The sequence below is a fragment of the Indicator indicator genome, chromosome 7 (assembly GCF_027791375.1).
Source record: "Indicator indicator isolate 239-I01 chromosome 7, UM_Iind_1.1, whole genome shotgun sequence".
In the NCBI taxonomy this organism is placed as follows: Eukaryota; Metazoa; Chordata; class Aves; order Piciformes; family Indicatoridae; genus Indicator; species Indicator indicator.
Genome location: NC_072016.1, coordinates 18,476,222 through 18,503,987, shown reverse-complemented (window position 1 = coordinate 18,503,987; position 27,766 = coordinate 18,476,222). Strand labels below are relative to the sequence as shown.

At 41.7% G+C, this 27,766-nt stretch overlaps 2 protein-coding genes across 2 annotated transcripts in view; both read right to left on the bottom strand.

Annotated features, from left to right (window-relative positions):
- Positions 1-2,172, bottom strand: part of TM9SF3 (transmembrane 9 superfamily member 3) — a 43,932-nt gene extending 41,760 nt beyond the window's left edge. Inside the window, exon 1 of the mRNA XM_054382143.1 lies at positions 1,966-2,172. Coding sequence (XP_054238118.1) covers positions 1,966-2,172 — 207 coding nt within the window. The remainder of the gene's footprint in view (positions 1-1,965) is intronic.
- Positions 2,173-6,476: 4,304 nt separating this feature from the next.
- PIK3AP1 (phosphoinositide-3-kinase adaptor protein 1) overlaps positions 6,477-27,766 on the bottom strand; it is a 38,053-nt gene continuing 16,763 nt past the window's right edge. The window contains exons 5-18 of the mRNA XM_054382694.1: positions 27,163-27,307; positions 25,138-25,280; positions 23,933-24,065; positions 23,004-23,200; positions 21,482-21,671; positions 14,885-14,980; positions 13,708-13,887; positions 12,858-12,920; positions 11,702-11,907; positions 10,132-10,204; positions 9,639-9,794; positions 7,879-7,949; positions 7,581-7,690; positions 6,477-6,531 (exon numbers count right to left, since the gene is read on the bottom strand). Of these exons, the coding sequence (XP_054238669.1) occupies positions 6,477-6,531; positions 7,581-7,690; positions 7,879-7,949; positions 9,639-9,794; positions 10,132-10,204; positions 11,702-11,907; positions 12,858-12,920; positions 13,708-13,887; positions 14,885-14,980; positions 21,482-21,671; positions 23,004-23,200; positions 23,933-24,065; positions 25,138-25,280; positions 27,163-27,307 (1,818 nt within the window). The remainder of the gene's footprint in view (positions 6,532-7,580; positions 7,691-7,878; positions 7,950-9,638; positions 9,795-10,131; positions 10,205-11,701; positions 11,908-12,857; positions 12,921-13,707; positions 13,888-14,884; positions 14,981-21,481; positions 21,672-23,003; positions 23,201-23,932; positions 24,066-25,137; positions 25,281-27,162; positions 27,308-27,766) is intronic.

Genomic DNA, 27,766 nt, shown 5'->3' with positions numbered 1-27,766 from the left:
AAATGTAATAAAGCACTTTGGCATATTATAAAAAAAGATGAATCTTCCAACTGCAATCATATTCAAACAAGAAATTCACTAAAGTGCAGTACTTAAGGAAGACTTCCCTCAGGTTCTTAATCTCAAAATTAGTGTACTACTACAAAACCCTGCTTGTGTTTCATTCATGCTATTAATGCTTACACTCCAATCTCCTGCACAATATTAAAGTAGTAAAATACCTAAACAAGGATACAGCCTTCCAAAAAAAGCTAACAGTCTTTCTGTATCAACTATTTCTAACCTATTGCATGATATTACTAAACTCGACACCATGTGGCCAGGAATACTAAACTAAGAGACTGAGTTATAACTTTTAAGAGTTGAGTAATTGAGATGAAAAAAAAAAAAAGACAGACAAGTCTTCAAAAGGTATTTCTGATTTCCATTGGTATTTATTTAGATAATCATTCAGAAGACCTAAACCCCATCAGAACTCACTTTAGAAGGGAGAGTTTCTGGAAAAAAAAAAAAGACATCTTTATAAAATCATTTTTTTTCTCCAGAAGACTATCAATATTAATAATTAAGAATCCCTCCAGTCAAACAGCCTTTAAAACAAACACAATGCTATGCTAAAAACCATCTCACCTCAGCAGAAACCCAACCCTAAAGCACAGGTTCAGCAACAAAATTGGGCCCTAAATAGTTCAAAGAGTGTCTGCTCCTCAAAAGTACTCAGTAATAGTTTAACTTTTCTCTCCTTAACTGCAGCACTGGCAAATCTTTTTTAGCTTTTAAAAAGTCTTAAACAGTTTCCATAAATGTATGGAATTATGCATTAATTCCAATTAACTACTGCTTATACAAATCTATCAACACTATTTCTCTGATTCATTAAAAACACTTATTAAGCTTACCTTATAAAAACACTATTAAGCATACCACACCTAGAGAAAGTTAAGAAATTGAGCAAGTGCTCACCAGCCAGGCTCCTCAAAAGCACAAAGGTTCTGACAGATGGACACTGTTTAATCACAGCCACACTAATCCACTCCACTTGTGAAGATACAGGGATTGTTTTCAGTAAAGTCTCATTCCAGCCTCAGCTCACAGCACAGACTTCCATCCTCACACAACAAAAGCCACGGAAAACACTCCAATACAAAATTAAAAACTGATGAAGCAATGGTACTTACTTCCTAGTGATTCTTTCCAAGTGATATTACACTTTAGAATAACCATTCCCGTAACAAGTGAGCACTCAAGTCAGCAGTATTTTATGTACCCATTTTCCGTAAGGATTCCAGGCCGAGAGCCTCTTGGCCTGCTCTCATGTCTCATCCTAGACCCAGCTGTACCTCCCTCTCCCAAGAGAGATGTCACACTGCAGCGTATGCCCATAGGGCTGTCACTGCGCAGGCAGTGCAGAACCAGGTTCCGAATTACACTCCCGTTCTGAAGCAAAGGCAAATATCCTCCCGGAAGAAACGACTGTTCCTGCAGAGTGCAAGTCAAACAGCGAGGAAGCCCTCTCTAAACAAAGCACGCACCTATGCCACGGCTGTTATCTGCTCCAGGAAAAGGTGGAAAGCACCTCATCCGGCCGCACGGCTGCCACGCTAACTGCTAATACAAGGATGCCCAAACCGGATCCGAAAACTCCAGTAGCCCTTCCCCGCTCATACCGAATTAGAGAGAACAGGACCCGAACCCCTAGATATTTGGCCTGTGTGGTCAAAACAACTCGAGCAGCGAAGAAGTCGAGAAGGGAAGGAGAGCCGCCCGCTTGCCGCCCAGGGGCCGCTGCCTGCCGCGCCCGCTGCTGCTTCGGCCGCGGCTCGTCGCTCCCCGCTCCGCCCCACCCGCACAATCTCTCCGGGCCTCTGTGGACGCCACCGCCCGTCGGGGGCAGCAGGGCCCGCGGATGGAGGAGGCCGGGGTCGCGGCCCAAGCGCACTCAGGGGAGGCCGGAACCCGCCTCACCGTGTGTTCGTGCTCGTCGGCGCGGACGCGCAGCGGCAGGCACAAGAGGAGGAACAGAGCGGCGGCCGCACAGAGCTGCAGCCCGGGCGCCGCCATCTCGGGCCTCCGCATCCCCGCGCACGCAGCAGGCCCCGCCGCGGAGCCGGCCCGCGCCCCGCCGCCAACGCCGACCTGCGACGCCACTTCCGCCTCGCCCGGCCACGTCATCCGGCCGCACGGCAGCCGCGCGGCGTCTACGGCGGCCGGCGAGAGCCAAGCCGAGTACCACAGGGCCGCGCGGGACCCTCTCACAGCCACGGGCGGGGTGGAGCCGCCTCGCCCTCGGTACTTCCACGGCAGAGAGAGTAGATCGGTGCTTGCGGGCGGGACAGGGCGGGTGGAAACAAAGGGGAAGTGGTTGAGGCGCTGCGACCTTCAGCATGAGCGTGCTGCAGTTACTTTTTAACTGGTGGATTTATTTTATAATTCATAAAAACACCATGATCTATTAATCTAAACTTGAGAACAGCGCAACAGAGGGCTGCAGGCAGGTACCCTCAGCAATAAGAGATCCTGTTTTATACAGCACACGTACAAGAAAAAACCCATGAAGTGCAAAAAGCCTGTCAAACGGGCAGGCCCCGAGGCAGCAAACCTGCACACAGGCCTAGCAGTTGGTCACTGTGCTGGCAGTATTGGCCAAGACATGACCCGGGAACCAGGCTGGAAGTCTAAAGTAAAAATCCCAAACCAAACAATACTCCTAACCCCCATGCCAAAAAGGTCACTTTTAAACTGAACAAATACAGAAAGACTCAATACAGGAGCTGTTCTGTGCTGTTACCTGCCATCCATGCTTTTTAGGAACAATGCAAAATCAGAATTCCCCATTTACCACAGACCACCATACCTATAAGAAAAGCTTTTCCCCTTGTGGTCTTACACATTTAATCTACTTTCCTTGAACATATTTTAGCAAGGTACATTTATATGAAGCCTTCTCCAGAGGAGCTGAGGATTGCAAATGTACTATTTCAGTAGAAACAAGGTCCCTGTGGAAAGACACTTGTCAAAACCTATTTAAAACCTCTGTTGATATTTTAAAAATAAAGAAAAAAAAAAAAAAACCCTGGACAGCTTTGTTAGCACCGTATGTTTCTTTCTAGTCATTGCATCTCTGTTCAAATCAGAGTAGCTTACCCTTGGGAGAGAGAGAGGAAGCTTCAGCATCTTTAGTTTATTCAGTACTTAAGTCTCTCAATCAAAACAGGGCCAGCCAAAGCCATCTGCTGCAGCGTGTTTTGTGAGGCATGCTGTACAAAGAGCAAACACTTTGCCCAGGCCAGCCAGCTGCCACCTCAGCTTGGTGGATTGGTTGATGCCTCTACAGGTGGCCAGGCCATTTACTTTTTATCAGCAGTTTTACTATCTGTTCAGTCCTTGGAAGCACACTTTATTTCCACTTCTCCCCTTTTATACCCACCACCCAGCATATTCTTAAATAACCAACAATTTGGTTGCATGCAGTTTTCTGCTCCAGTCTTTTTAGAGCTTGATTTTTAGTGCACTTTTCACCTTGGGTGGAAGCAATACGTATCACATGTTCACCAACACAAATGGAGTCTACAAGTACAAAGAGACTGTGCGTTGAGCAGTAAGACGGTTAAAGCAACTAACTGAAACCAAACCACACATTTTGGCAACTGAGAAGGTGCCTCTTCTGGCCTGCAACAGACTTGAAAGTCATGCATGCATCACAGTTGTTTACCTGCATTTAACAGTGAAGCCCTTATAGTGCTGCTCCCAGAGAAGGTGATAGTTTGGCTGTGACTGCTGCTCAGTGAGATCCTAACTAATACAGAATGTAGTTACAAAGAGAAAACAAGACAGGAATGTCTGAGACTACACCTGCATCTTCAATTTCCCCTCCTTATGCAGTGAAGAAGGGGCCCAAACAGACTGCATTTATAATATTTCTCAGCCTCACCTGTCCCAGCTTACCTCTCCTCCAAACCTGAGCACCCCACTAGCATTTGGTTTTGTATGATAGTTCAAGTCAGACTAAGGAAGTATCTAACCTGCAAACATGAGAGAGACTGAAAGGCTACTTCAGCAATACAGATACAAACCATCTCAGTGCAGTATCAGCAATAAAAATCCAGTTCAGAGACATGTTATTAAGAGTGTAAAAAAGTAAAATGCTCAGATAGAGTTCAGCTATACCCCTCCTTCCGAAGACATTTGGTTATTGCATGGAGGGAGTTTAGAATTAAAAATTAACTGGGGAAGACAGGTCCCTGGGCGGCTTCGCTTCAACAGCTTTGAAAGGAAATCTTCTGCATGCCACTTTCCTATGTTGCTCTTCCCTTCCTGCCTTGTTACAGTTTTCTCCACATTCTATCTTACGTTGTGCCTGACAGATGTAGAAACAGATAAATTTGTTTTATCCTATCACAGTTCCAAGCTTCAGAGCCTGTGCTGCAGCCAGCACTAAGGAGATGAAGAATTTTGGAGCAAAAACCAGGAAGTAGTAGGCAAACCAAAACATGCGACAGCTGATGACAATCAAGCTGTTGAATTTCCTCTTTTATTTCTTTAATCCCTGCTTTCTTCATTTATCCATGCTACCATTTTCCTCATTACAGTACCAAAAACTCATTCCCTGCTTCCAATTTGACACAATAGTGCTGGGAAGTTTGCTCTGTTCCACAGGCAGCACAGGAAGACGGCTCCCAGCTCACAATTCCCCTGGCTACTGTTGGACAAAGAGCAAACTGTCAGTGAGAGCATGTGTTGTCAGTTACTGAAGAAGACACTGATGTACTTTATTAAAGAAAAACAAAACCAAATCACCTCTGTAGCTACAGGCCTGTAGCACAACACCTGCATCCCTCTATCATCATAAGGAGGGGCTTGTATTAACTGCATTTGGAGTCAGACCCTGTGAGTTTAACATGGATAATATTTAGCTTATGCCTATATCCCCAAGAGCAGCAGGAGGTTCTCCACCTTCATTTAGTGCTGGGTGAGTCACAGTCACTGTCTGTCATTCCTGCAGTTCTGCACATCGGCTTTGCCACCTTGCAAGAGAAAGGAGCTACAGCTCTACCATCTGCTCTCTTAAAGATTATGGGGAGTTTACATGACTGGATAGAAGTCTTACATGTCCAATATGTACCTGAGGGATCACCTAATACCGATGTATCTATGTCTCTCTCAAGGTTGGATGAGTGGGAATGGCTTGAAAACCAAGTAATACATAGGTGAGACAACCAAAGCAGGTAGTCATCAACCAATGTAGGTAATGATGCTCAGCTCTCTACCCTGAATGTTACTTTGCAGAATTCCCATCTGCATGGACAACCAGAGCCCTATACTTGCCCCACAAGGGCCAGCCAGGATAAATACAGAAGATTGGGGAAAAAACCCAACCAACCAACAACGAAAAAAAACAAACCCAGGAAGCTCTCCTTAAGTTTGTAGCCCCTCAAGCACAAATGACCCCAGAGACAGCTGTGGCAGATTCACATCACTGGAAAGGAAGCAAGCAGAATCCAACCCTCTGGCTGCCTGTTTCCACTGCAGCAGGCTAACTATACTGCTGGCATTTGTGAGGTGTGTGCATTCATAACTGGAGACTCACTCTACTCTTCCAGACCATGATGTGAAATGCCTTCATACTGCTTCTACAATAAACACACATAAGAAATACAGAACACAGCATTGCTGCCACTTCTTCGCTCTAATTTGAGAGGCCAGTAATGTGATTTCAAGTAACAACATATCCATTTGAAAGTTTAAGTGCAGTTGTTCTATGATACAGGAGGTCCCTTACCAGCTGCCTCAGGAGTTTTCACGGTAAATGCAGCACACACAACACCTTGTTAAAATTGGTCCTCCTCAGGGAGGGAAGGAGAAAGGGAAAGGTGTTTTCAAGGCTGTATGCAAAATACATTTTTGAGTAACAACAACTTCTTATTCTCCTATGGTTTAATGACTCCTGAGATTTTACAGCTTTGGAAAGGTCAGTATATCTGTACCCAAAATGTTACACCTAACAGTAGCACATTCACTTGCTCCTGCTGTAATAGGTATTCTTCAAACAAAGTCTTAAAAGCATCTTATTTTCTTTACTTTTTCAAGCATGTTTTCCAGTCAAGCCTTCGTAGGCTGTATCAAGGGTTTTAGTAACAATGCTTATCAGGATTTAGTCTCTAAAATATTATGTGTTCTTTCCCAGTCAAAGGGAAACTTCACACTGGTACAGGGCTGTCAAGATGCAGATCAGCATTCTCTTTCTCAACCATGATACTTTTTCTTGAAGTCTCAAAGCACTAAAATTTTTCCAAGGAAAAAAGTTATAGAAAGCCAAGAAGTCTCAGTGAAAATTATGGGGAAAAAAAATCACCAGAGCTTTAGGGTGGAAGAAAATGTTTGGCTCCCAGTTATAAATAATTTAAGACAACCCAAAAATATCTCTACAAACACACATACAAAGAGAAAAATCTCATATTCCACAGATGTTAAGAGATTTAGCGACCTCTTGGGGGCACAGGTGGAGGATAAAAGCCTTCACAGCCTACAGGCCTATAAAAAGACAGAGAATACAAATGCATTAAAAAACATAATAAAGAACAGGGTTCTAAAACAACATGTTGCATGCAGTAACATTGTATCTAAGAACATTGTAAAAGCAATAGTCATCAAAGAAGAAAAACAGGCTATCAGTGATTCAGCAACAAGGCAGATGCCAAGGCACAAGAGCCCCGTTCCTTTCCAAGTTATTTCTTTCACTCTTCAGCTGTAGTAATTCTACTGTTACAGGAAAGAGACACTACAATATTTGGTTGGAGTAAAACTTTGATAGTATAGTATAGTATCTTTCTCCTGAAAATTAGATGAAAAGCAATAGGAAGAGATCAAAATGGTCAGTTTTTTTTCCCAAAGTAATTACAGATAAATTCTCACCAGAGCCAAGCCAACACACAGAACTTACCACATCTACACATTAGTAATTACTATTTTAACAGCTGGAGAATTTTATTACCATCTGTACTTATATAAGCCTCTGGGACCTGGACTTCATACACTGGCACTGGGTGGACTAGAGGAATGTTTACACATTACTGTTTGTGGTAGTCCAATCAAATCAAGCAAAACTCTTCAATATCTTTTACAAAACCAGTGTGGCTCGTTCTCTGAGGCCAATCAATCATGTAAACAAGTATGCTTTGGAGAAATCTCAAATTTGTAAAAATCAAAAAGTCCAAGGGAATGCCAAAATGAAATTCCTTCTGCATTACACTTTATGTTCCAAGAGGTACTAAATCTCTTCCAGGGGCAGGATGCTACTCCACCTGGTCAGTCTCAGTGTGGCAAGCAATGTGTGCTTCAATAATGCTGCCCATAGCAGTGAACTGCAGTAACAGCATTGTTGTAGGCATGTTACCAATTAGGAAACCAATTCTACCAAATATTACAGATGAAAAACAAGATCTTACAATTTCTAATAGCATGTATTTATGTAGTCTAGTAGATTTTGTTATAAGGCACATTCACTTCCTCCCATGCTTTCTGTCCAAGGCTTCCATATTGATTCACTAAAATCTTATGTTTGAGCTGCATTTTAGCTTTACCTGCTTGCACCTCGAGGAGGTATTCTGGGAGGCCTTTCTGGGAAAGGCAGCCTCTCTGCTCGGTGGGCTACTGGGCTGCGGCTTCTAGTTGTTTCTGAGACTTCATTGTCCTACAGAATGAAGAAAAGAGTTTACAGAGCGGCAGGATTCGGTTTGTTACGTTCACAACAGAAGCGGCTACATTTTGCCATTTCTGCAACTGCAGTGCCATTCCTGAGAAACTTTTTTTTTTTTTCATGAAAACAAATCCATATACTTAGGAACAGTGGAACAGTATATATGAGCTGTGAGAGCTTACCTCACTGTCCCCTTCCATCCCACTGCTGACGCTCAAGATGCTCCGAGTGCTGGAACGGTTACTTGCACTACCTGGAGTGAGTAAGCAAGAGAAAACAAACTAATTATTAAATCCTGGTGATTTAATTGCAAATCACTCAGGATTCCTCATGCTCACCTCTTACACATACCATTCAATGCTTGTTTAGAATCATTTATTTCCCCTGTTATTTTTCACATGTTCAGGATTCAAACAATGGCATTTCATACAACACAGACTACAGGGCCAAAACACTGAGCTTTGCTTTTTTTTCTAGCAAATTTCTGCCCTATTTAGGTCCAGGTTTTTGGTTAAATAATCTAACTGAAAGGATACAGTGCTAGTATTGGCTGACAAGTCAGGTAAATATTTTCACAAGTGTTACAAAACCAACATTTATATATATTTAAATTATCAGTCCCCGTGTCCTTAACAACTGTGTGGCGGTAAAAAGCTTTGAGCACTGTCACACATTTATTCCTTGAGCAAGTGACTGCTTGCAAGGTTTTTGTCCCAATAGTTGTTCACCACTCCCTCTCACAACAATCCTTACTTAGGACAGGAATGTTTCATGCTCTATTTCAGAGTTAAAAATGAAGAAGTCTCTTCCAGCAACCTGCAGCAATCATTTATGCAAACTCATTCAACCTGTGTGGACTCACAGTAGGGAAAGTTTCTGCAACATCATGTAATTCTGAAGGGGACAGCAACTCACAAACATATTCAACACTGCTGTGGCTGGCTTCAGTCATAGATACACAATGTTCTATAAGGCTGTGCAATACTGGGACACTAAAGTTCAGATAGCTACACACTGAAATGGAAGCTACAGGGGTTTTCTTAAAAGATGGGAGTCCCTCCCTAGTCTTGGTGAGGTAGCTCTTATCAGCTGGTACAAACAGCAACACTTAGGAGTACTACATAATGTTAGGGTCCATTCTCCAATTATGCCACAGGAAAGGAAGGCAAGTTGCACACACTCTGGTGGCTCATTACAGCTCTTCATATGCAGGTTACTAGCTCAGTCACCTACCTCTGGCACCTAACTCTGGACATGAGCTAGCTATATCTTGTGAAGAGCCACAAATGTAGTACCTCACTGAGACTCAGTTTTCCTTTCAGAGGACCAAAATTATCTTAATGATTTCTGCAAGAATTGCTCAGTCTGCAGTAACATCAAGAGTGCAGGCATTTGTACAAATTAAACCTAATAAACCCCTAATATAATAGAAATATGCAGTCAGTCCAGATTATTCAAGAGGTCCCCCAGTTACCAATGAAAAATGCTGTCTTTGACCTGCAACAACCAAGGAAATAACATGCAGCAACTGGTTCCCAGTCTGTCCTGTAACTATGCCCTTCAGACCAGAAGACCACCCTGCCTGTTGAGTCACTGCAAGGGACCATCCTTCTTCCTGAGAGAGCAGATGCCATCTATTTTTATGAACTGAAAATGGGTGATATACATTCTCTGAGAAGGCTCAAGGGAACCTTTCACTCAGCTTTTAGTTTTGCTCCTGCAGAGATGCAGACACAAGATGACCAAACCATTTGATGTACAGGGAGCTGCTTTTACAGTTTTGAGAACAGCCAGCCTAAGGCATGCAAGGTTTAGGGTGGCTGTGTCAGTTCTGGGATTCAGGAACACAAGTCCTGTCCCCTGAGCTGACTCCAGAGTTAGGCTGTAAAAGTGTTTTCCCTCAGCTCTGCTGTAGAGAGGGTGACACTCAGGATTTCCTTACTTGTTGTGCTGGATGTGCTTTCTGTTTTCCAGTCTCCTCGCCTTAACTCCTTTCTTGGTGGTAAAATGTTTTTCCTAGGGGTGTATTCATATATTCCACATTCTGGTTTCCCCAAAGTATTATGAGAATGTCGAATGGGTACCGTAATTTCCAATTCTGGAAGGGAAAATAAACCACTCAGAAGGGTCTAAGCAAGTATAGTCTGTAAGAGACAGCTTTGCACCTGGGACCAAAGTTAAACACAATCACTTAAGGGCAATCATAACTGTACATGAATGAATGAAGATTCACTCTACAGATGTGGGCATCCTTTCCTCAATCTGGGAAACTGAGGAGTAAAGCAACCTCCCTTTTATTTAGCCAACATGTATATGGATGTGAATATTAAAGTATCATATAACTGCAATACACATAGAGACATTTCTGCCTGAAAAGCCCATTAATATTGTTAGCTGCTTCATTACCAGAGAATATCAGAATCAGAGACCATTACCTGCACTTTTGTCCTTTTTTTGCTTTTCCATTTGCCTCCTGGTTATACTGTCTCGTAGCCGTTTCAGATTTTCCTAGAAACAACACAAGATATTCTTTAGAAGGCTTCGGATACAGGAGGATGAACAGCTGACATTACCAGTATTATATTTCAGATAACTCTGCAATCAAGCTGTAACAAAGCCTGATAGACCTTGCTGAAGTCCAAACCATGTCAACAGGTTTTGATGTACTCCCTTCAGAAATCCACGTGCCTTTTAGAAGCCAAGTCTTTTTAGATGTCCATTGTGTACGTTAAGGTCAAGTTCACAGACTCATTGGCAGTTGCAGATAAGCAGCACATTTGGTTTAGAACTCCCTCTATTTTCTGTTTCCACTGAGACACTGGCACATAAACAAGATCCACAATCAAGTAACTACACAGTCTTTTCTGTACTAATGAACAGAGAATTCTCATTGAAGGGACAGAGAAAGCTGCCATACATCCCAGAGTGTAAGGGACAATTCAGAAAGAATTCAGGTTGTCCCATTGAAGCAAGAGGAGACATCTGGAAATGTAACTGGGACAAAGCCTCTTCACCATTGTGTGGCAGCATACTGCACCTTACTAGTTAGGAAAGGTGGGGAAAAAAAAAACCACAATTCTTTCAGCAGGGAAACGCATGCATATGTAAGAGGAAGAAACCCCCGAACAGACTGAAAAGCACACAGAGCAATTGCTGTACCATGAGGCAAGATCTAGAGCAGAGACTTTGAAAGCTACTCATGGAATGGGGCACAGAGTATGCCACTTCACCTCTGCTTCAGAGATCTACTGAAGTAGCACTGCATTCTTAATTTTCTTTATTGACAGAAGAAGGGAATCCTCTGACTGTTTCTGGGACTGTGGCTAGACCTTGTCCAGCTGCAAAGAACAGGTAACCCTGTAGCCATCAAATATCCAGAGAGGGATCTGATCATCTACAAGACAGAATTTTAAAGCCTGTACACCACCTGGGACACTGAGTCTTCACTGATCCGAAATGGGTTAGAACTGACAAGCTAAATGCTCATCACACAAGTCCCCTACCAGCAGGCAGGTGCTAGGTGACCTCTAGAAAGGTAGTTTAGTCAACTGGATTTGGCACAATTCCTAGTGTACATAAAAAAATAAAAATACTACTGCAAGTAAGAGTAATTCTTCACAGAAAGAGTAACTGGCCAGTGGAATGGGCTGCCCAGGGAGGTGGTGGCGTCACAATCCCTGGAGGTGTTCAAAAAAAGATTGCATGTGGCACTTGGAGCCATGGTTTAGCTGTCAGGTGGTGTTAGGTGATATGTTGGACTTGATGATTTCTGAGGTCTTTTCCAACCTGGTTGATTCTGTGAAGACAGATACATCTGCAAAACAGCTACCTGCCTCCTGCTGCACGGAAATAGCCTCTCCATGTCAGGAGAGAACTCTGCTAGCTGAGGTGATGTTAGCAGTCCTCCTGCTACAACCAGGAAAAAAACATACACACACTGAAGAGCTTGTGATATATACCTAAAGAGACAACTCTTGTTTCTTAAGCAGCAGAATAAGCCTGTACCTGCTGGAATCGGAATGATTCTGATCTCTTTTTCTGGTTCAGCTGCCACTCCTTAAAATGAAGTACAGCTTCGTCAACAGTGAGCATGCCCATTTTCACTTGCTCCTGTAATGTGATCAGCTGCCGTTGACCTGGGGTTTTCATTCCAGCAAATGGATCATATATGCTTGACTGAGATAGGTCCCTTACAGGCCTGACTATTGTCTCTGAAGAGAAAACACAAAAAAAATTATTGAACTTGCGGCACCTGCTCTCCTCACTGAATACAAAGAAACTCAAGCACCCCAGAGATCAGTAAATCAGTATTACAGACCGAATGTTTCCCTACCAGAAGGGTATTTTGTCCTTATGCCACACCGCTACTTGTCAGGGCTAAATGCCCAACTGAGAGGTAGCCTTGTACACAAGTATGTCCCAGGAATAGTCTCTGTTCTTAAAAACGTAATTTAAGTGAGCAGCCAAACTGTACTCTTTAAAGTGCTCTGCTTCCTCACTGCAAATATTTCTCTCTCTTAGCAGTCTACAAAACAGCTCTCACTTTGGCAGTCACAAAGTTAGACTCTTTCTATGTAATCTCTGCTGTGTAACTCCAGAAACAGCAAGATGAAAACCCATCCTACTGAAGCTGGCTCTTATAACTCGTGTGCAACATAAAGAGGAGTTGCTAACACATGAGATAAAAGTTCAGATGTGGTTCCTGGCACTCTCATAGTGCCTAAGAGTGGAAGAATAAGGGCACAGTTTTGGAAGTGCAGGGATCAATGGCAAGCAGTTCACTAAAGGTTAAAACCCAGGAAATAACCATCAACAGACAGTGGCTCTATCCAGAAGATCAAAGGAGGGACATGGACTCCGTGAAGTAATACGGGTCATAACATAAAACAGGGCTTCGGTGATCATGATGATCCTGACTGAGGATAAATTCCAAGATGGGGATATGTACAGCATGTGATAAAAGGGTACCTCCTCACACTCTGCAGTTATAAAACGTTTCCAGTGTCATGTAAGCTCAGAAAGGTTTGGTCATTCATACAGGACTATTATCCCCAGAGTCTTGTAAAACAAACTATTCTGTCATGTTCCATGCAAATGAAGCTATTTCAGCAGGTTTGCTTTAAGATTACCAGGAAGTTTTCAGAGTGAACTTCTGACTTACCTTTCTTAACTCTTCCTCTAGGGACATAGAGATTCTCAGGTCTTTGAGCTTTCTGTGCGAAAACTAAAACAAACATGCTTTATATACTGAAATGCATCTCACGAAGTCAAAAATAGCAAGGATGAGTATGGGAAGCATTCATAATTCTGCACTGCTGTTACAGCTTCTGTTACCCTACTAAATCCACTGAAGCGAGCAAGGTAAGGAGTTGTACAGTAGAACTCTCCTACTGACCTCAGAGAATTTAGCTCAACCTCTTCTAAGAGAAATCTGCCCTTGCTTTCCCCACAGTTCTGACATGGGGGGAAGGAAGAGTCACTGAAATTACTCTCCCACGTGTTACCGTAGTTCTTGTTAGAAAGTTTGTGAAACATGATCAAGATTTCCAAAACTGCCTAGCAAACTGAGATGCATTACTTTCTTAAATTTCAATTAAACTCCCCTCAGAGGGAGATATTCAGGTCCTGTACAAATGCTACTGAATCAATTACGCCATTACAGAGCAGCAATGTTTCAATTTATAAGCTTGACTGGGCCCTTTTACGTAACATCAGGATTTTTCCTGTCTAGTTGAGTATGTTTAAACCATCTGGGGTTATCTGTTGTGCTGCTTTCACTAAGAACAAGCTCAGGCCAAGACTCTAGGATACACATCCCAATGTTTTCAGAAAAGGCAGAAGATGAAAAACAGAACTCAAATTGGATCCCAAAGGTAATCCATCTCCAGAGCCAAATAAACCAAGGAGCTCAAAAAAGTGTAGATTTTCTTGGTGTTTACTCAGCAATTGGAGTCTATGTCAAGGTCATTCTATGTCTGACTTCTCTACATTAGTCCTGGTACCCAACTCACTTTTGGAGATGTACAGCTCATTGTCTGGCTGTGGAGAGCTGGATTCTGGTCTTGGAACGGGAACTGGAGGTCTGCTAGCCACTTCCTGTGGCAAAGTATCTTGTTCCACTGAGTAGTACACATCTTCACCAGACAGCTGGTAAACTCCTTCCTCTGAATTTGGCACATCCACACCACTGCCTACAACAGAGGAGAGTTTGTAAGAAAAATAATCTGGCCACTTCACTGAACAATGGATCCCTCCACATGCACTAGGTACCACATTTTTACCAAGCTGGCCATTTCAAAGGCAAAGCCATCCAGTTTTGCAGTGAGTTAAAGTGCCAAAACCCTTCAAGAAAGAACTTTATCAAGTCATCAACATCTAGTAGCATGTAAGTGTTTGCCACTAAGCTTGTACCATCTATTCTGGTAAAGAAACCACAGTGGAAAATCTGTTTTTAAGAACTCAAACATTTAGTTCAATTAATTCCAGCTAATAAGCATATTATGTAACAGTTAACAAATCAAACAGAGCACTGATTTCCAAAAGCTACTTGTAGTTGTCTACAAAGTACTACAGAGAAATATTCCTTTGTCTGAAATGAACAATCACCATCAGCTGACAATACATTTGATCCCAGAATAATGTGTCACAGGGGGAGCTAAGGTCTGGCTTTAGTCAGAGAAGGCAGAAGGAGCACTGAAGAGGCAGTGCAGACCATGTTTCAGAGCCAGCAGTTCTTTTCCTCATTCCAGGCTGCTGTTTTCAATGCGTGGACTTTTGGAAAAAAGCATCTATGTTAAAATTCATCATTAGCTTGTGCTGCCCTACTTTATACGCAGCCTCTGCCCATGAGAGGAGCCTGCACCCATGACACCAGAATTAATCCCCATTACTAAGACAAGGACAAAAGACAGACATTCCTGAACAGGTACCAGCTGTGTCCTTGCACTTACTGGTAGGCAGGGACCGGAACTAGAAATCGCTCCTCCTCTTTAAGAAACTACCTGCATTTGTGAAATCACCTCACAAGCTGCTTTTTCTGCTGCCTTATTTGTACCCACTAAAGCAAAACTGTCCATGTAAACCAGTATGGACTATTGCTTGTCCTTATCAAGATCCAGGAGAAATCTCAAGTTCCGTTTAATTGCTTTCACTTTGCTACTGCCTTCCCTCTCTCCAAACAGGTCTCACCTTCCAAAAACTTGCGGAGCATCGAGTCTTTCATGGTTTGAGAAATTTCATCTCCAGTAGCTGGAGTGTCTGGTTTGGACTGAAGCATCTCTACATCTGAAATAAAAATCAGAAAAATGAGCTTGTTGGTTATGCCCTTAAACATGTGAAGCAGTGTAACATTATAAAATTAAATATTTCTGACTGAATATTTGGTTTATGACAAAAATCAAAGAGCAAGCCAGGCAACTGACATTTGCCTCAAAGAAGGTTCCTAAGTTGGTATGTTCAGTCCATTCTGCACAAATCTTTGCCAGCTGCCTAATGCCTAGGCTTGAGAAGTTCTGACAAGGCTCCAAAATGAGGATTAGCTATTATTGACAGTGTTTTGGCTAGGTGAAGGTTTTGGCCTCTGCACACTGCTCCTTAGGCCAAACAGAATGGAAACTCCATGACTTGGCAAAAAAAGACATTAAGGGCAATTTGCCCATGACACAGAAGATAGTATTTGTTTTATTCATTGGATGAAAGTCAAAACAGCTGGCTCAGTTAATTAGTTGGACTGGAAGGTCTTTAGAGGGTTAGGTTCTAATTTAGTATTGAGAAAGGAGTGACAGCAAACAATAAGTTATGTCGTTAAGTCAGTGTTTTGACATGAAGAATTCTGATTACAAGAAAAAGGTCGAGCTCACTGTACCCTTAAAACTAATACTGAAACTGAAATAAAATGTTAGGTGACCATGCTCTTAATGATATCAAAAACAAGAGTGATATGAATGAATTGTTGAGCCTTACTGATATAAGCAAATTCTTGAGGCATATTGTAAAATAGCTATAATTATGTAAACGGAATGGTTTGGGTTACATGACAGAATATGAAATACTTCCCTATAAATGTCTTTTTAATATTTGCTGACCTTTATTATTTTTTTCCTGCAAAGTTGAAGAGAAAACAGCAGCTGAATACCAAAAATGGAGAGTTATCTCCATCATATGAAAACGGGTAAGAATACACTAGCAAAACTTGGCTTTGCTGGAACGTCACAGGGTGTTTTTAAACAACAGTTATCAAAGGACACATTGACAGTCACGTGAATGCACCCAATCTAGCTGTAATACCATACCAACAGCATCTCAGGAGCTCTGCAGTTCATGCCAAGTTATGTGCCACTGAAGCTAATCTAAATATAAAGTTCATTGAAATACTACTGCACTACATGAAAGCACAGATTTGACATTTGAGCATCCTAAAGAATCAGTACCACAGAACTGCATTATTTCTGTAGAGCAATTTTGCCACCTTGATTATTTTTAACATAGCTTCTAGAAATGAACCTGTAGCTAATACAGGCCCAGAAGAAAAGCCACTACTTTATGGATTTGGGAGCAGAACAGAATGTGACAGGTGTGCAACATTCCTTTCACTCTCTGTGGAGGGAACAGTACTGTTTTGTCTATGCTGTGCACGATTACTAAACCAGCAGTGCAACAGGATATTGCAGCACTTGTTTCCTATCATATAGTCAATGTAGACAAATTGATTAACTAGTTAATTCTCCTTAGAAGACATGATTGTGACCTCACTACCCCCACGCAAATGAGTGTACCTCACATACAGATGAGACCTAAGATCTCACACATACCAAAACTGAAAAGAAGTTCTTGACTTAGTTAACAACACCTTTTGTTCCCATTTGCTGCAAAAGCAGGCTAGTGAGACAGAAGTGACAAGAAGGTGACACACACAAACTTTGGGTATCACAAGAAAGAACTCCAGATTTTTGTGAGACTATTAGGGACAGTTGGTCTGAAGAGTTAGCAGGGAGAAGGTTAAGTAGTTCCTAGATATCAGAATTTAGTAGCTGAAGTATATTTATTCAGTTTCTGTTTCCCTTCGTAACATTCAAGGCTTCTGAAGAGGGCTCAGCCAATCTGTGAACAGACACATGTACAGAAGATGAACTGTGACTGATGGATCCTTCACAACAGCTAAAATATTCATATGTGGCTACCACCCTTTACAAAGTACTAACAACCTTCCACCTTTAAACATTTGCAAACATTAAATTCCAGGTACTCCTGTACATGAAGCAAGCTACCTCTTTACAGAGGCCAGTCCTAAAATGTGTAAGACAAAGACTTCAAGGTGTTGGCATAAATAACAACTCAGAACTTTATAAGCAGTTGTATTTTTGTGCACAATTCTCAGTTTGCTCAAGAATCACAAAGAGGCTGCTGTTTCTTGCATTGAAATGTTGAAAGTTTAGTCTCCAGAGAATAAAAATGGTGGAGAAGGGAGAGGATATGCAAAGGAGTAGAATAAAGGCATCACAACTTAGATGTGAGCTAACATCTGCTCTTTAGGTGCTGAAGGTCTGCAAACTACAGGACAATATATTTCAGTCATTTGAAACTTTCTAGGATAAAGGATTAAATCTCTGCATGAAATTCACACTATCTAGGGTCTGAGTGCCCATACATTCACAGATATGGAAAAAAGGCTAAGAATTTGGACTTGCTTCCACCAGCTCTTGGCCACTGCCACTGTGTGACCTCAGGAAACAGAGCCTAACTCTTTACCCAAGTAAAACAGCATAGCAATGCACACATCCCAGGCAGTTTAGTTTTCACACAAATCAAACAGGTTTTCAGCACTTTCAAGAACCTCTCCTGAATACAACTCCAGCCTACTCAAAAAACTTTTTGGCAAAAAATCAGCAAGAGGTGCTGGTGAAAAGAAAGCAGAAAAAGCACAGCACTTTATCTGATGCTGCAGTTGATACTACCAGACTGATATGATGGAGATAACTCTCCATTTTTGGTATTAGCTGCTGTTTGCTACAGTGTGTAGGACTCAGCTAAATGACATTTACCTGCAACCTGCATCTACCTGGAGCATATTCTGAAAAATTATGTTTGACTTTACTGGTATTTCAAAAGTGTAATAAGAGGGAATTGCTCTTCTGAAGTGGGAACAATGAGACTGATGATAAGAAATTAAATAAGGCAATTCAATCTCACTATTAAACAACAGCAAAACAGGATCTAGTAAGTTCTCACTAATTTGGAGTACTTTATGATCTGTAGTGGGCACTAAGACCTACCTGGGAAAGGACACTCCTCTCCAGCAGAAGAAGAGGCAATGTTCTGTAGATGAACAAAACATTTTCCAATTTTTTTAAAATTCTATCATTTATATCAAAACTTAAATGGACAAGTACCAACTCAACAAAGGTGTGTGCAACTCCCATGTAGCATCAGTTTAAGCAAAATTCAGCTCTTGCACAATTTATGCACTTTCTCTGTAAATGTTTCCCCAGGAAAAAAATGTAGAGATACAAAACCAGCACAGAAAAATGCATTGAAAAGTCAGAGGTGGGATGAAGAATACAAGAACTAACAGAGAACTCTGGTATTCAAGTATTTGCTGTTACTTTTGACTCATTACAATGGCTCCAGTCCTGTGTTAACCTTATTCTCAAAACAATTCCTGCCAAACAAATCGACCTTCTAGTACCTAAGCTTCCTTTGATCAGCCTCTGCAAAACTGGTGGAAGCATATCTTGATCACAAGAAACGGGCGTGCTGCCACACTACTGCCACACTTAAAATAGCCAAGGTATTGTCCTTAACACCATAGCCATAACTACTTGCATAAGGACTACTCTGACCTGGAGAAAATACCTCAGTAGAAGTAGATTTTAATTTCTTTAAGTCAGTACAAAAGCTTGAAGCTTTTATTTCTGATACCAGTTCTAAACCAGTCAAACTCTCACTGATTTCAGTGAGGGTTTGCCTGTGTCAAGCATTGCGTCAATTTAACCTTACTTGTTACAGTAGAGGTAGATTTTAAACACTCTTCAGATAAGCTGTAAGCATTCTTCAGGCAAAGACTAAGATTACATAAGAAAAAAACAGAGATTTTTCTGTAAAAAGATTCCTGAATGGAATGTAACAATACATTAAGAGAAGTCTAGAAGTAGCAGGAAACACAAGTTCCTTGCTGAGGTGTTTCAGACAAGCCATATACCACATCTCATCAATGAGGAAAACCTTTTGAAACACAGACTCATTCAACTCTGCTTTTCAGTAAAGGAATCATAGAACCTACTTTAGGGACAGCTCAAGTTTTTACCTTTCCAGTCCTACTAGCCCTACAGCGCCCACAGCAGCACATTAGCACACCAGGAGAACTTTCTGATGCTGATCCCAGAGACCTCTGCCACCCTGCTGACATGGCTGTGCTTGCAGAAGTTCCCCCTAAAGGACATACACACCTGCTGGGCCTTTGTTACTGAAGAGACTTAAGGAAACCAGTCTGACTTAGGCTTCAGATGTACAACCTTCCCCATTCCACAGCAACCTTTCCTAGCTCACCATTTCCATGTCTGTCAGCCAGGCAGTCTCTATTTCATGTACTCATCCAAAACACCAGGCAAACTCCCTCCAGAGACCTATGAGGACAGGAAAACTTGGGCATTCGAACCATTTAACTTAATACGGTTCACTTGACAGAAACAGGCAAGGGGACACAAGCAACTGAGACAGCAGATTGAGGGAGGCAGTGATCATGAGCAGGGAAGAAGAAACAAGCACCTTACAACAATCATTTCTTCCACCAATAGTCTGCAGGGATGGCAAATGGTTTTCTTGACAGTAATAATTCTGATCTAAATCTGAGCAAACATGAGAATATTTTCAGTCCAGTTCAAAAGTGATAAATTACAGGGAGTTTGATTTGAATCTACACAAGAAAGGAATGTTCCTTGCATAGTTTCTGGGAGATCCGGACATTTCAGGAGTGGAAGACAACAAGTTTGGCTTAGTGGTTTTAAGTATATTCTTTTCCCTCTTCACAGACTCAGTAAATCAGCCCAATTCAGAAGTGCACTGATTTCAGGCAGCACTTCCAAACACCCAGAAACTCTCACCCCCCTTACTGCAAACAACAGCAGCTTTGTTCCTTAGGAGTCCAACCTGTCTTACTGCTTATCTCCACCCAAAGGCAGAATAATCTTCGGTTTGGTAGCAAAATATCCCCACAGCAATCAAATACAACTTCACAGAGAAGAGTTTATGATTTCAGGCTGAGAACTGACAAAAGTCTTCTGGATTCTATTAATCAAAGAAAATGTATTTTATAACATTGTTTAATCTTAAAGAGGACAAAACCAGCCCAGGACAAATATAGTCTGTAAGCAGAAGAGTTTCAATAAGAAAGCTTTTCGCCTGAGCCAGAATTAATACTTAAGACTGCAGAAACATTAGAAGTCCTTATGCAGGTACTCAAACTATAATAAGCTAGTTTCTCTGCTCATCATGGGAATTATAAAACTTATCAGTGGGATGAAGTTGCTTAATACAGGTACTTGGTATTTGCAATCAGGTAATTCTGCGTCTCTGCTCTGGTAAGACGTCACCTAGAATACTGTGTCCAGCTCTGGGGCTCCAAACAAGAGAGACACAGACCTGCTGGAGCGGGTCCAAAGGAGGGCACAAAGATGATTAGAGGGCTGAAGCACCTCTCCTATGAAGACAGGCTGAAAGAATTGGGGTTGTTCAGCCTGGAGAAGGGAAGGCTCCGGAGAGACCTCATAGCTACATTTCAATACCTGAAGGGGACCTACAGGAAGGCTGGGGAAGGACTGTTTAGAAGGGCTTGTAGCAATAGGACAAGGGGCAATGGTTTTAAACTGGAGCCAGGTAGATTTAGATTGGACATGAGGAAGAAGTTCTTTACAATGAGTGGTAAAATAGTGGAACTGGTTACCCAGGGATGTGGTTGAGGCCCCATCCCTGGAGACATTCAAGGTCAGACTCAATGTGGCCCTGAGCAGCCCGATCTAATTGGAGGTGTCCCTGCACACTGCAGGGGGGTTGGACAAGACGACCATTGAGGGTCCTTTCCAATCCAATGCAATCTGTGAATATTATTAATGGAATAGTGAGAGCATTAAACATCTGCATATCTATCGTAATTAGGTCTATATTTTTTAGCAATAAACCAAGTGAATAAGGATGATTTCAATTACAATCTATTCTGTAAATCTGTTTCTAGATGTTCACTTCCTTTTGTTCTCAAGCCATCGAGGTAGAAGCTCAGCTCTTGTTTTTAAATTTTTTAGTTGTCAATAAAATCACATCTTACATAGTGTTCTTTTCTAACAGTATCTGTATGTCAGTGTCCCTGCTTTCCTGAATCTCAGGAGGGAGAAGCAGCACATGGTAGAAAATTTGGTATCTTCTAAATGCTAATTCACTTGCTTAAGGTTCAGGGAGTCCTCAAAGCACTGAGGAAACAGCTCTTAATCTTGTTCACTGGCAATCAAAGACAGGTTTAGAGCAATTTTATCAGCCCACCAACATCAAAACTAGAGCATGGTTTCCTTGTGGTGAGAGCAGAAAAGCTACAACCAGCCCTGAATTCTGAAACTCAGCTGAGGCACTAGTGCATATAAAAGAGAGAGATGAGTTTAGGCCTCTTGGACAGGGTCTCTGATCAATCTGATCCATCTGAAGATTTCTCTGCTCACTGCAGGAAGGTTGGACTAGATAACCTTTAGAGGTCCCTTCCAACCCAACCACCCTGCAATTCTGTGACTCTATGAATATACATACAAAGATCTTCTGAGGCACCAGGGACAAATCCAGCCATGGATTCATAAAGTTCTTCATCAGAGCCAGGATTCAAGGAACATTTCATTAACAAATCAGTGGACAGATGAGCCATGGACTCATAAACAGACTCATCCTCCTCGCCTTGCATCAGCTCTTCCTTAATGTGGCTCTTCAGCATATCTGCAGTTTCCTGGAGAGGAAGGCAAGCAAGAAAAAAAAAACGTTCAAGTCTCATCTAAATAAAGAATCTGGAGAAACAAAGCAACCAAAGAGGTATCTCACTCTTCCATCACTGATGGGAAAAAAACAAACTTTTAAAAGCAGATCATTCCCAAAGACTAAAGCTTCTCTAAGGAACTAAATTCCCGCTACAGCTGTCTGGGCCCAGCTTTCAATATCTATGTTGTAATAATAGGTAATAAAGGTGAAACAAGTTGGTGTTGACATACTCTGAATAGCCATTATAGCCTCTCACTCCCCTAACTTCATGTCCTACCCAGTGTCTGTAAACTTCTAGAACATAAGCAAAGCTCATTCTAAAAATATAAATGCTTGTCAAAGGCTATTTTGGGGTAAGCATAGCTGAAGGAGGAAAGCTTGCTAAATGCGGAATACTTGCAAGAAAGCAAAGTTTTAGCTTTGGTGTAGATTCAGTTTCAGTTCTTGGCATTAGTAGCAGCACATAACACCCAGAATGGGACTACACAGACCCTTTTCTGTGAGATTAACAGGAAACCTCACAGTAAGCAGCTGTTCATGTAATACAGGCAGCTTTCGATTTACAGGACAGCAGAAACTTTTCTCATATATTTGCAGCATGGTGGGGGAGCGGGCAGTGAAGGTCTTCCTCAAACCCATGTAAGGCAGCAAAATGCAAAGCTTCACCCCAGCCTATTCCCCAACTTCCAACCATGTCACAAATACAGCCATCTTCATGAGTTGCAGTACTACAAAACACTCTTCCCTCCATGGACCTTCAGTCTACAGGGCATGTGTGTCAAAACTATCTACACATGTTTCCTTCCACAGTCAAAACAGGTCAGGCAAGTAGCTCATGCAATGCTTTAGGGAGGTGCAGAGGAACTTTTGCCAGAGAGAAAATAAGGTGAGTAAAGGGGCTTACTGGGATTTTCACAAGTAGTGCTCCTAGTTGCTAGCTTGTGGTAGACGCACTGGTGCAGATCACTTGTGTGCCTTGATGGTCAGTAAATAGGATCTACTCTTAATACAGGTCAGTCACTCTGCTGGTGGAGTGGAGGACATGGGAGAGTGCAGTACCACAATAAGAGGGTGGAAGGACTTCTAAACATCTCTCATTTACCCCGATGCAAAGATTTTAATCACTTAGTTTACAGTTTCTGCAGCCCTCCTGATCTCAGAACAGGGAATGACATTTATTTAGCTCTAATTTCTAACCCTAAACTAATTTTTTTGTCAAGTAACAAAGGTCAAGACTGAGAATCACCCATGCCTCCAAAATAGGACTGTGGGACAATGCAGAAGGACTGCTACTTCCTCTTACCACATATTCATCAATGAACTGGCGGAGGTCCTTAAAGCCATGCTTTTCTGCTATGGTGTTTGGATAGTGGCCATACTTGTTGGCTACACTGTAGGCCTGCAGTGCTCCAGGGCATGTAAGCAGCAAGGCAGTGAGGTTCTTCAGCCCATATCTTGCAGAAAAGTGAAGCAGTGTTGGCAACTCTTCATCCCTCTGATCTGTGAGAACAGGAGAATGTTAGAATCCAAGTTTCTCTCTAGCAGCAACAGAACCAGTAGATGAGAAACATAGCTCCTAGTAAACACAGAGACCAAAGGAGGTGTGAAAGCCCTGAAATGTATATGTACAGAGCTATTATGCACAAATTAATTGAGGTATCTAGTGCATATCCAGACTTAAATACTATGACCTTTAGTGAGGAACCTGACACTAATAAGTCAATGTATGTAGGATCACAGGTTTGAAAGGGCCTTATAGATCATCATTCCAGTAGGATCCAGCTGCTGTAAGGCAATCATGTCATGGTGTCACACCAATCCAACTGCTGAGTGCCCACTGTGCACCTTAAAGCAGAATCACGGGGTTGGGGGAAAAGGACTGGGCTGGGGAGAGATGTCACATGGTACTGGGAGAAGAACAAAGGGGAAAGTATGGCAGACATTCTGGACAGCACCTTTTAATTTTGGTTATGTTTGAAGCTGTCTACATAGCTGCATCTGTCACAGTGCAACAAGTGAGTCTGATGCACATAACAAAAAAGAGTCACCTGACCCAAATGGCAATCTCCCTTCTATAGGCATCATCAAAAAATCGAGCTTGCTAGCTGAGATTCAAGATTTTTGAGACAGGCCATGCAGGTTCCACACACTGCAGCATTAAGGCACTTCAAGGTAAAACAACTGATGGAGATGAAATTTAGAAAGAAAAAAACCCCAAATCTTTCAACTTACTTGCTGTCATATCTTCTTCTTCCAGCTGGTTGATTCCAAACAGGTGTAAGCCACTGGCAGGAATGTTTTTCTTGAGTGACTCAGTCAGGAGTTTGTCAAGTGCTTCTATGCTGTATGGTACAATTTTAAAGGCCTAGAAATAAACCAAAAATTATTTTGCTCGGGGGAGTCTTGAGATTCAGTTAAGGTGAGATTTATTAGGTGTTTTTTTATTTAGCAACTACAAGAAAGCAGTAGGCACAAACACTGAAGATAGCAATGTTCAGGTAAAGCAAATAACTTGAGTAACTTTTTGGTCCGAAAATAGAGTATCATTAACATGAGGAAACAAGAATCATACACTCCACAATAAGACAGAATTAGGAAGTCACTCATGCAACTGGGAGCACTTCCTACTTCCTTGACAGGCATAATCTTATTTTTGAAACTATTCCTGCTCTAAGTATGAAGTAGTTCATTTTGAGTTGCTGTGGTATAGAGTCTGAGTTTGGCTTTTGGACAAGTTCTTAGCCAAAGACTGGAAAGCATGCCTACTCCCCAGCCAGAGGCACAGCCCACTACCAACTGCTCCCCAACTATGAACTAAAAAGAAAAATAAAGACAGTTTCTCCTGCACCAGGTATGCTGGTAACTAACAACACTACTCTGTAGGCTTCTGCTACTTTGCTGATCAAGGACATGCAGGCAGGCAGCAAAGACAATACATGTGGAGAACTTGGTTGTGCAAGTTTTACCCCTCTAATAGGGTCAGAGAGGGTATCTGTGTAAAATATGATATGAGAACTGAGGAGTGGCTCTAAAGAAATAAGTTCTAAGAATAAATAAACTATTTTATGTTACTCTACCTCATTCAGGTAGTATGAATCATTGCTATCTTTTCCAGGAACTCTTATGTACAAATTTCCAACCAATGTATTTCTTTATAGTACTTTTTGTTATATCAAGTTCTGTCATCCCAATCTTTTCAAGTCATCAAGACCTTAATGTGCTGGTTGACTGAATTTTTTTTGTTAGTTGGATAACTTGAATCACGTTAGCCAGCTATTTGCTTCACAGACAAGATGTTAAGGTTATGTGAAGATCCCTAAACAACCTTGCATTTCTTCATTTCAGAAGACCACTTCATAGCAAGCGTTTTTGCTTATGTCAACTCATCTGGCCTCTGAAAGAGATGGTTTCCAAAGCAGCTGTTTGCTAGTCATTACCTGGCACATGAACTGCACTGGGTTGGCTGCATTAGCCAACAGGCTGCTGACTTCCTCCATGTCGGTATGATAGGTGACACTTGTTTCTCCCACCATCAAGTCCCCTGAATATATATGCAGAGGCACTATCCCAGAAGTTAGATCTTTGAAAAGAAAGAGAAGAAATTGCAATAAAAAACAAGCAATGGAATAAGTCTGTATGAAATACCTCGAGGATAGGAAGAGTTTGGAAATAGTGCCAGCAAGATACTGAAACACTTTCTGTCTTACCGAATTCATTAAAAAAAAAAAAGAGGATGTGGGTTTGAACACCGGGTAGGCAAGTACTTTGGAACTACCCTCTTCATAGCCGTATCAATGCATATCACCTGTGAACTGCTAGGCACACTGCTAACAGGCTGAGAGAGCTGTTCAGCCCAGAGAAAAGGCAGCTCTAGGAAGACCTAGTAGCAGCTCTCCAGTACCTGAAGGTGGCCTATAGGAAAGCTGGGGAGGGATTATTTACAAATGTGTAGCAGTAGGACAAGGGACAATGGTTTTAAATTAGAGAAGGGTAGCTTTAGCTTTAACGTTAGGAAGAAGTTCTTGAGGGTGGTGGAACATTGGAACAGATTGGCCAGGGAGGTGGTGGGAGCCCCATGTCTGGAGGAGACATTCAGTGTCAGGCTTGATGGGGCCCTGAGCAACCTCATCTACTTGGTGATGCCCCTGGTTACTGCAGGGGTGTTGGATTAAACGATCTCTGTGTTGGAGGTCCCTTCCAACCCAGTGCATTCTATCATTTCTAACAATGGTCTAGACCCCTAATGTTAACAGTGTATCACCTCAAACTAGAAAGCCTCACATCTCTCTACCCCTGGCTTTCTCTGGAGAAGTTTCTAAAATGTGCCAAAACATATGAAAGCCAAGGAAGAAGGGAAGAGAAACCAGAAAAGCCACTAGGGAGTTTGCAATCCCTGTCAGCCTCACTAGTCTCTGAACAAAAATCAATTTAAAAGAATTTCAGTTTACCCATGCACAGGATTTATCTACTGCCTGCACCTTGGGAGCTTCTTGGTGTTTTGTCTAGTGTGCAATCTGTAAGTCTGAACTTTCTCTTTGAAACACAAATATTTCAAATCCCACTGAAATTAATCTTTCCCTGCTTGGCTGGTAATAACTCAGTACATTATGAAATAGTTACAGTCATGTACAAAAGGAATTAAAAATATTTTTCTCTTACTGCTAGTAACTGCAGAACTTCCATAGTTGTATACTCCATCAATGTGAAGGTCATGTTAGTATCCATATCCATCTTTAAATTATAAATCCTGATTTAAAAGAGATTAAATTGAACCTACTTTAAATCAATCCACCTCACTGACTTTAAAGGAGTTGTTACAATGACTGCTAGTCTCTATTCTCAGAGCTGGCACAAAACCTTTTCAAGAGGACCAAAGCAGACTAAATAAAATCATGATGGGAAAATAATATCAATTTTTAAGGCTCCAAAATCTTCCCCCTAAAGTTTAGTGAATCTAAAATTTACACAACCTATAGTTTTGTACGTGTAAATATCTAAAGTGACAGAATATATCTAAATTAAAGATTAAGCCAGGATAAATAGTTTTAGCTCTGGTAACAGAGAGATCATGACAAACATTAAACGCATGCTGTTATAGTCATGCAACTCTTTACTGATACTTACCTTCTCTTTGTCCCCTGCCAATGCTAATGTGGTGATGGTTATGACACATGGTTAATTTCTAAGTGCTTTACTGAACTTGGAACTCCGAGTAAAGTGTTTTCACACTGCAACCCTTGTTGCTGCTGAAGGGAAAACAGAGCCCCTAAGCAGCAGACTGTCTTAGTTCCTCATCACAGAAGTATTGCAGATGAGAATGTAAGCTCAAGATTTCATGGCCTCAGGTCCTCCTGTGTTACAACCTTTACCCTTCTCCCTCTGGCATTTTTCAGGATAGGACGGTTGAGACAGAAAGGAAGCAATGAAGGAAAAAGTGAGGGTAATATCTCAGAGCATCTTACTTGGAGCCTTCACAGAGATAGTGTACTCATTCTCCATCTCAGCCAGCAAACGCACAGGCAATGCATTCTCTGGAGAGAATTCAACTTCAGTTTTCACTTCACCATCTAGTTTGCATTTCATGATAATATAAACTTTTGTCTGCACCTAGGAGAAAAGGCATTACAACATGCAATTTCAAAACATAAAAGTACACTTTGCTAAATTTCTTTTCTAGAGATTTTGTTGTTATTGCAACTAACATGTAAATTATCCTCTGTCCTGAATGGTTTTCAGGAGCATCTTCCAGTTGCGGAGTAACTGGGGCAGGTGACTTCTGCACCAGCACAAATGCATTCATTAAGCTGATAAAACTCTAGATCTATCAGCTAGATTTGTAAAATTCGGTTTCAGCTCTATCACTCTCTTCTGTCAAGCAGCACAAATGCATTCTAAACAGAAAGAAAAGAAGAAAAGGACTTTTTTCTTCTGAATGGATGCTATACTGAAATGCTGCTTTTCAGACAGGAAGCCATGATTCAGGCTCTTCAGTCACTTGCAGGACATGCACCAGAATTGTCATATTAGATTGCATCCAAGATGTAGAGTTGCTTGGCTCATGATAAT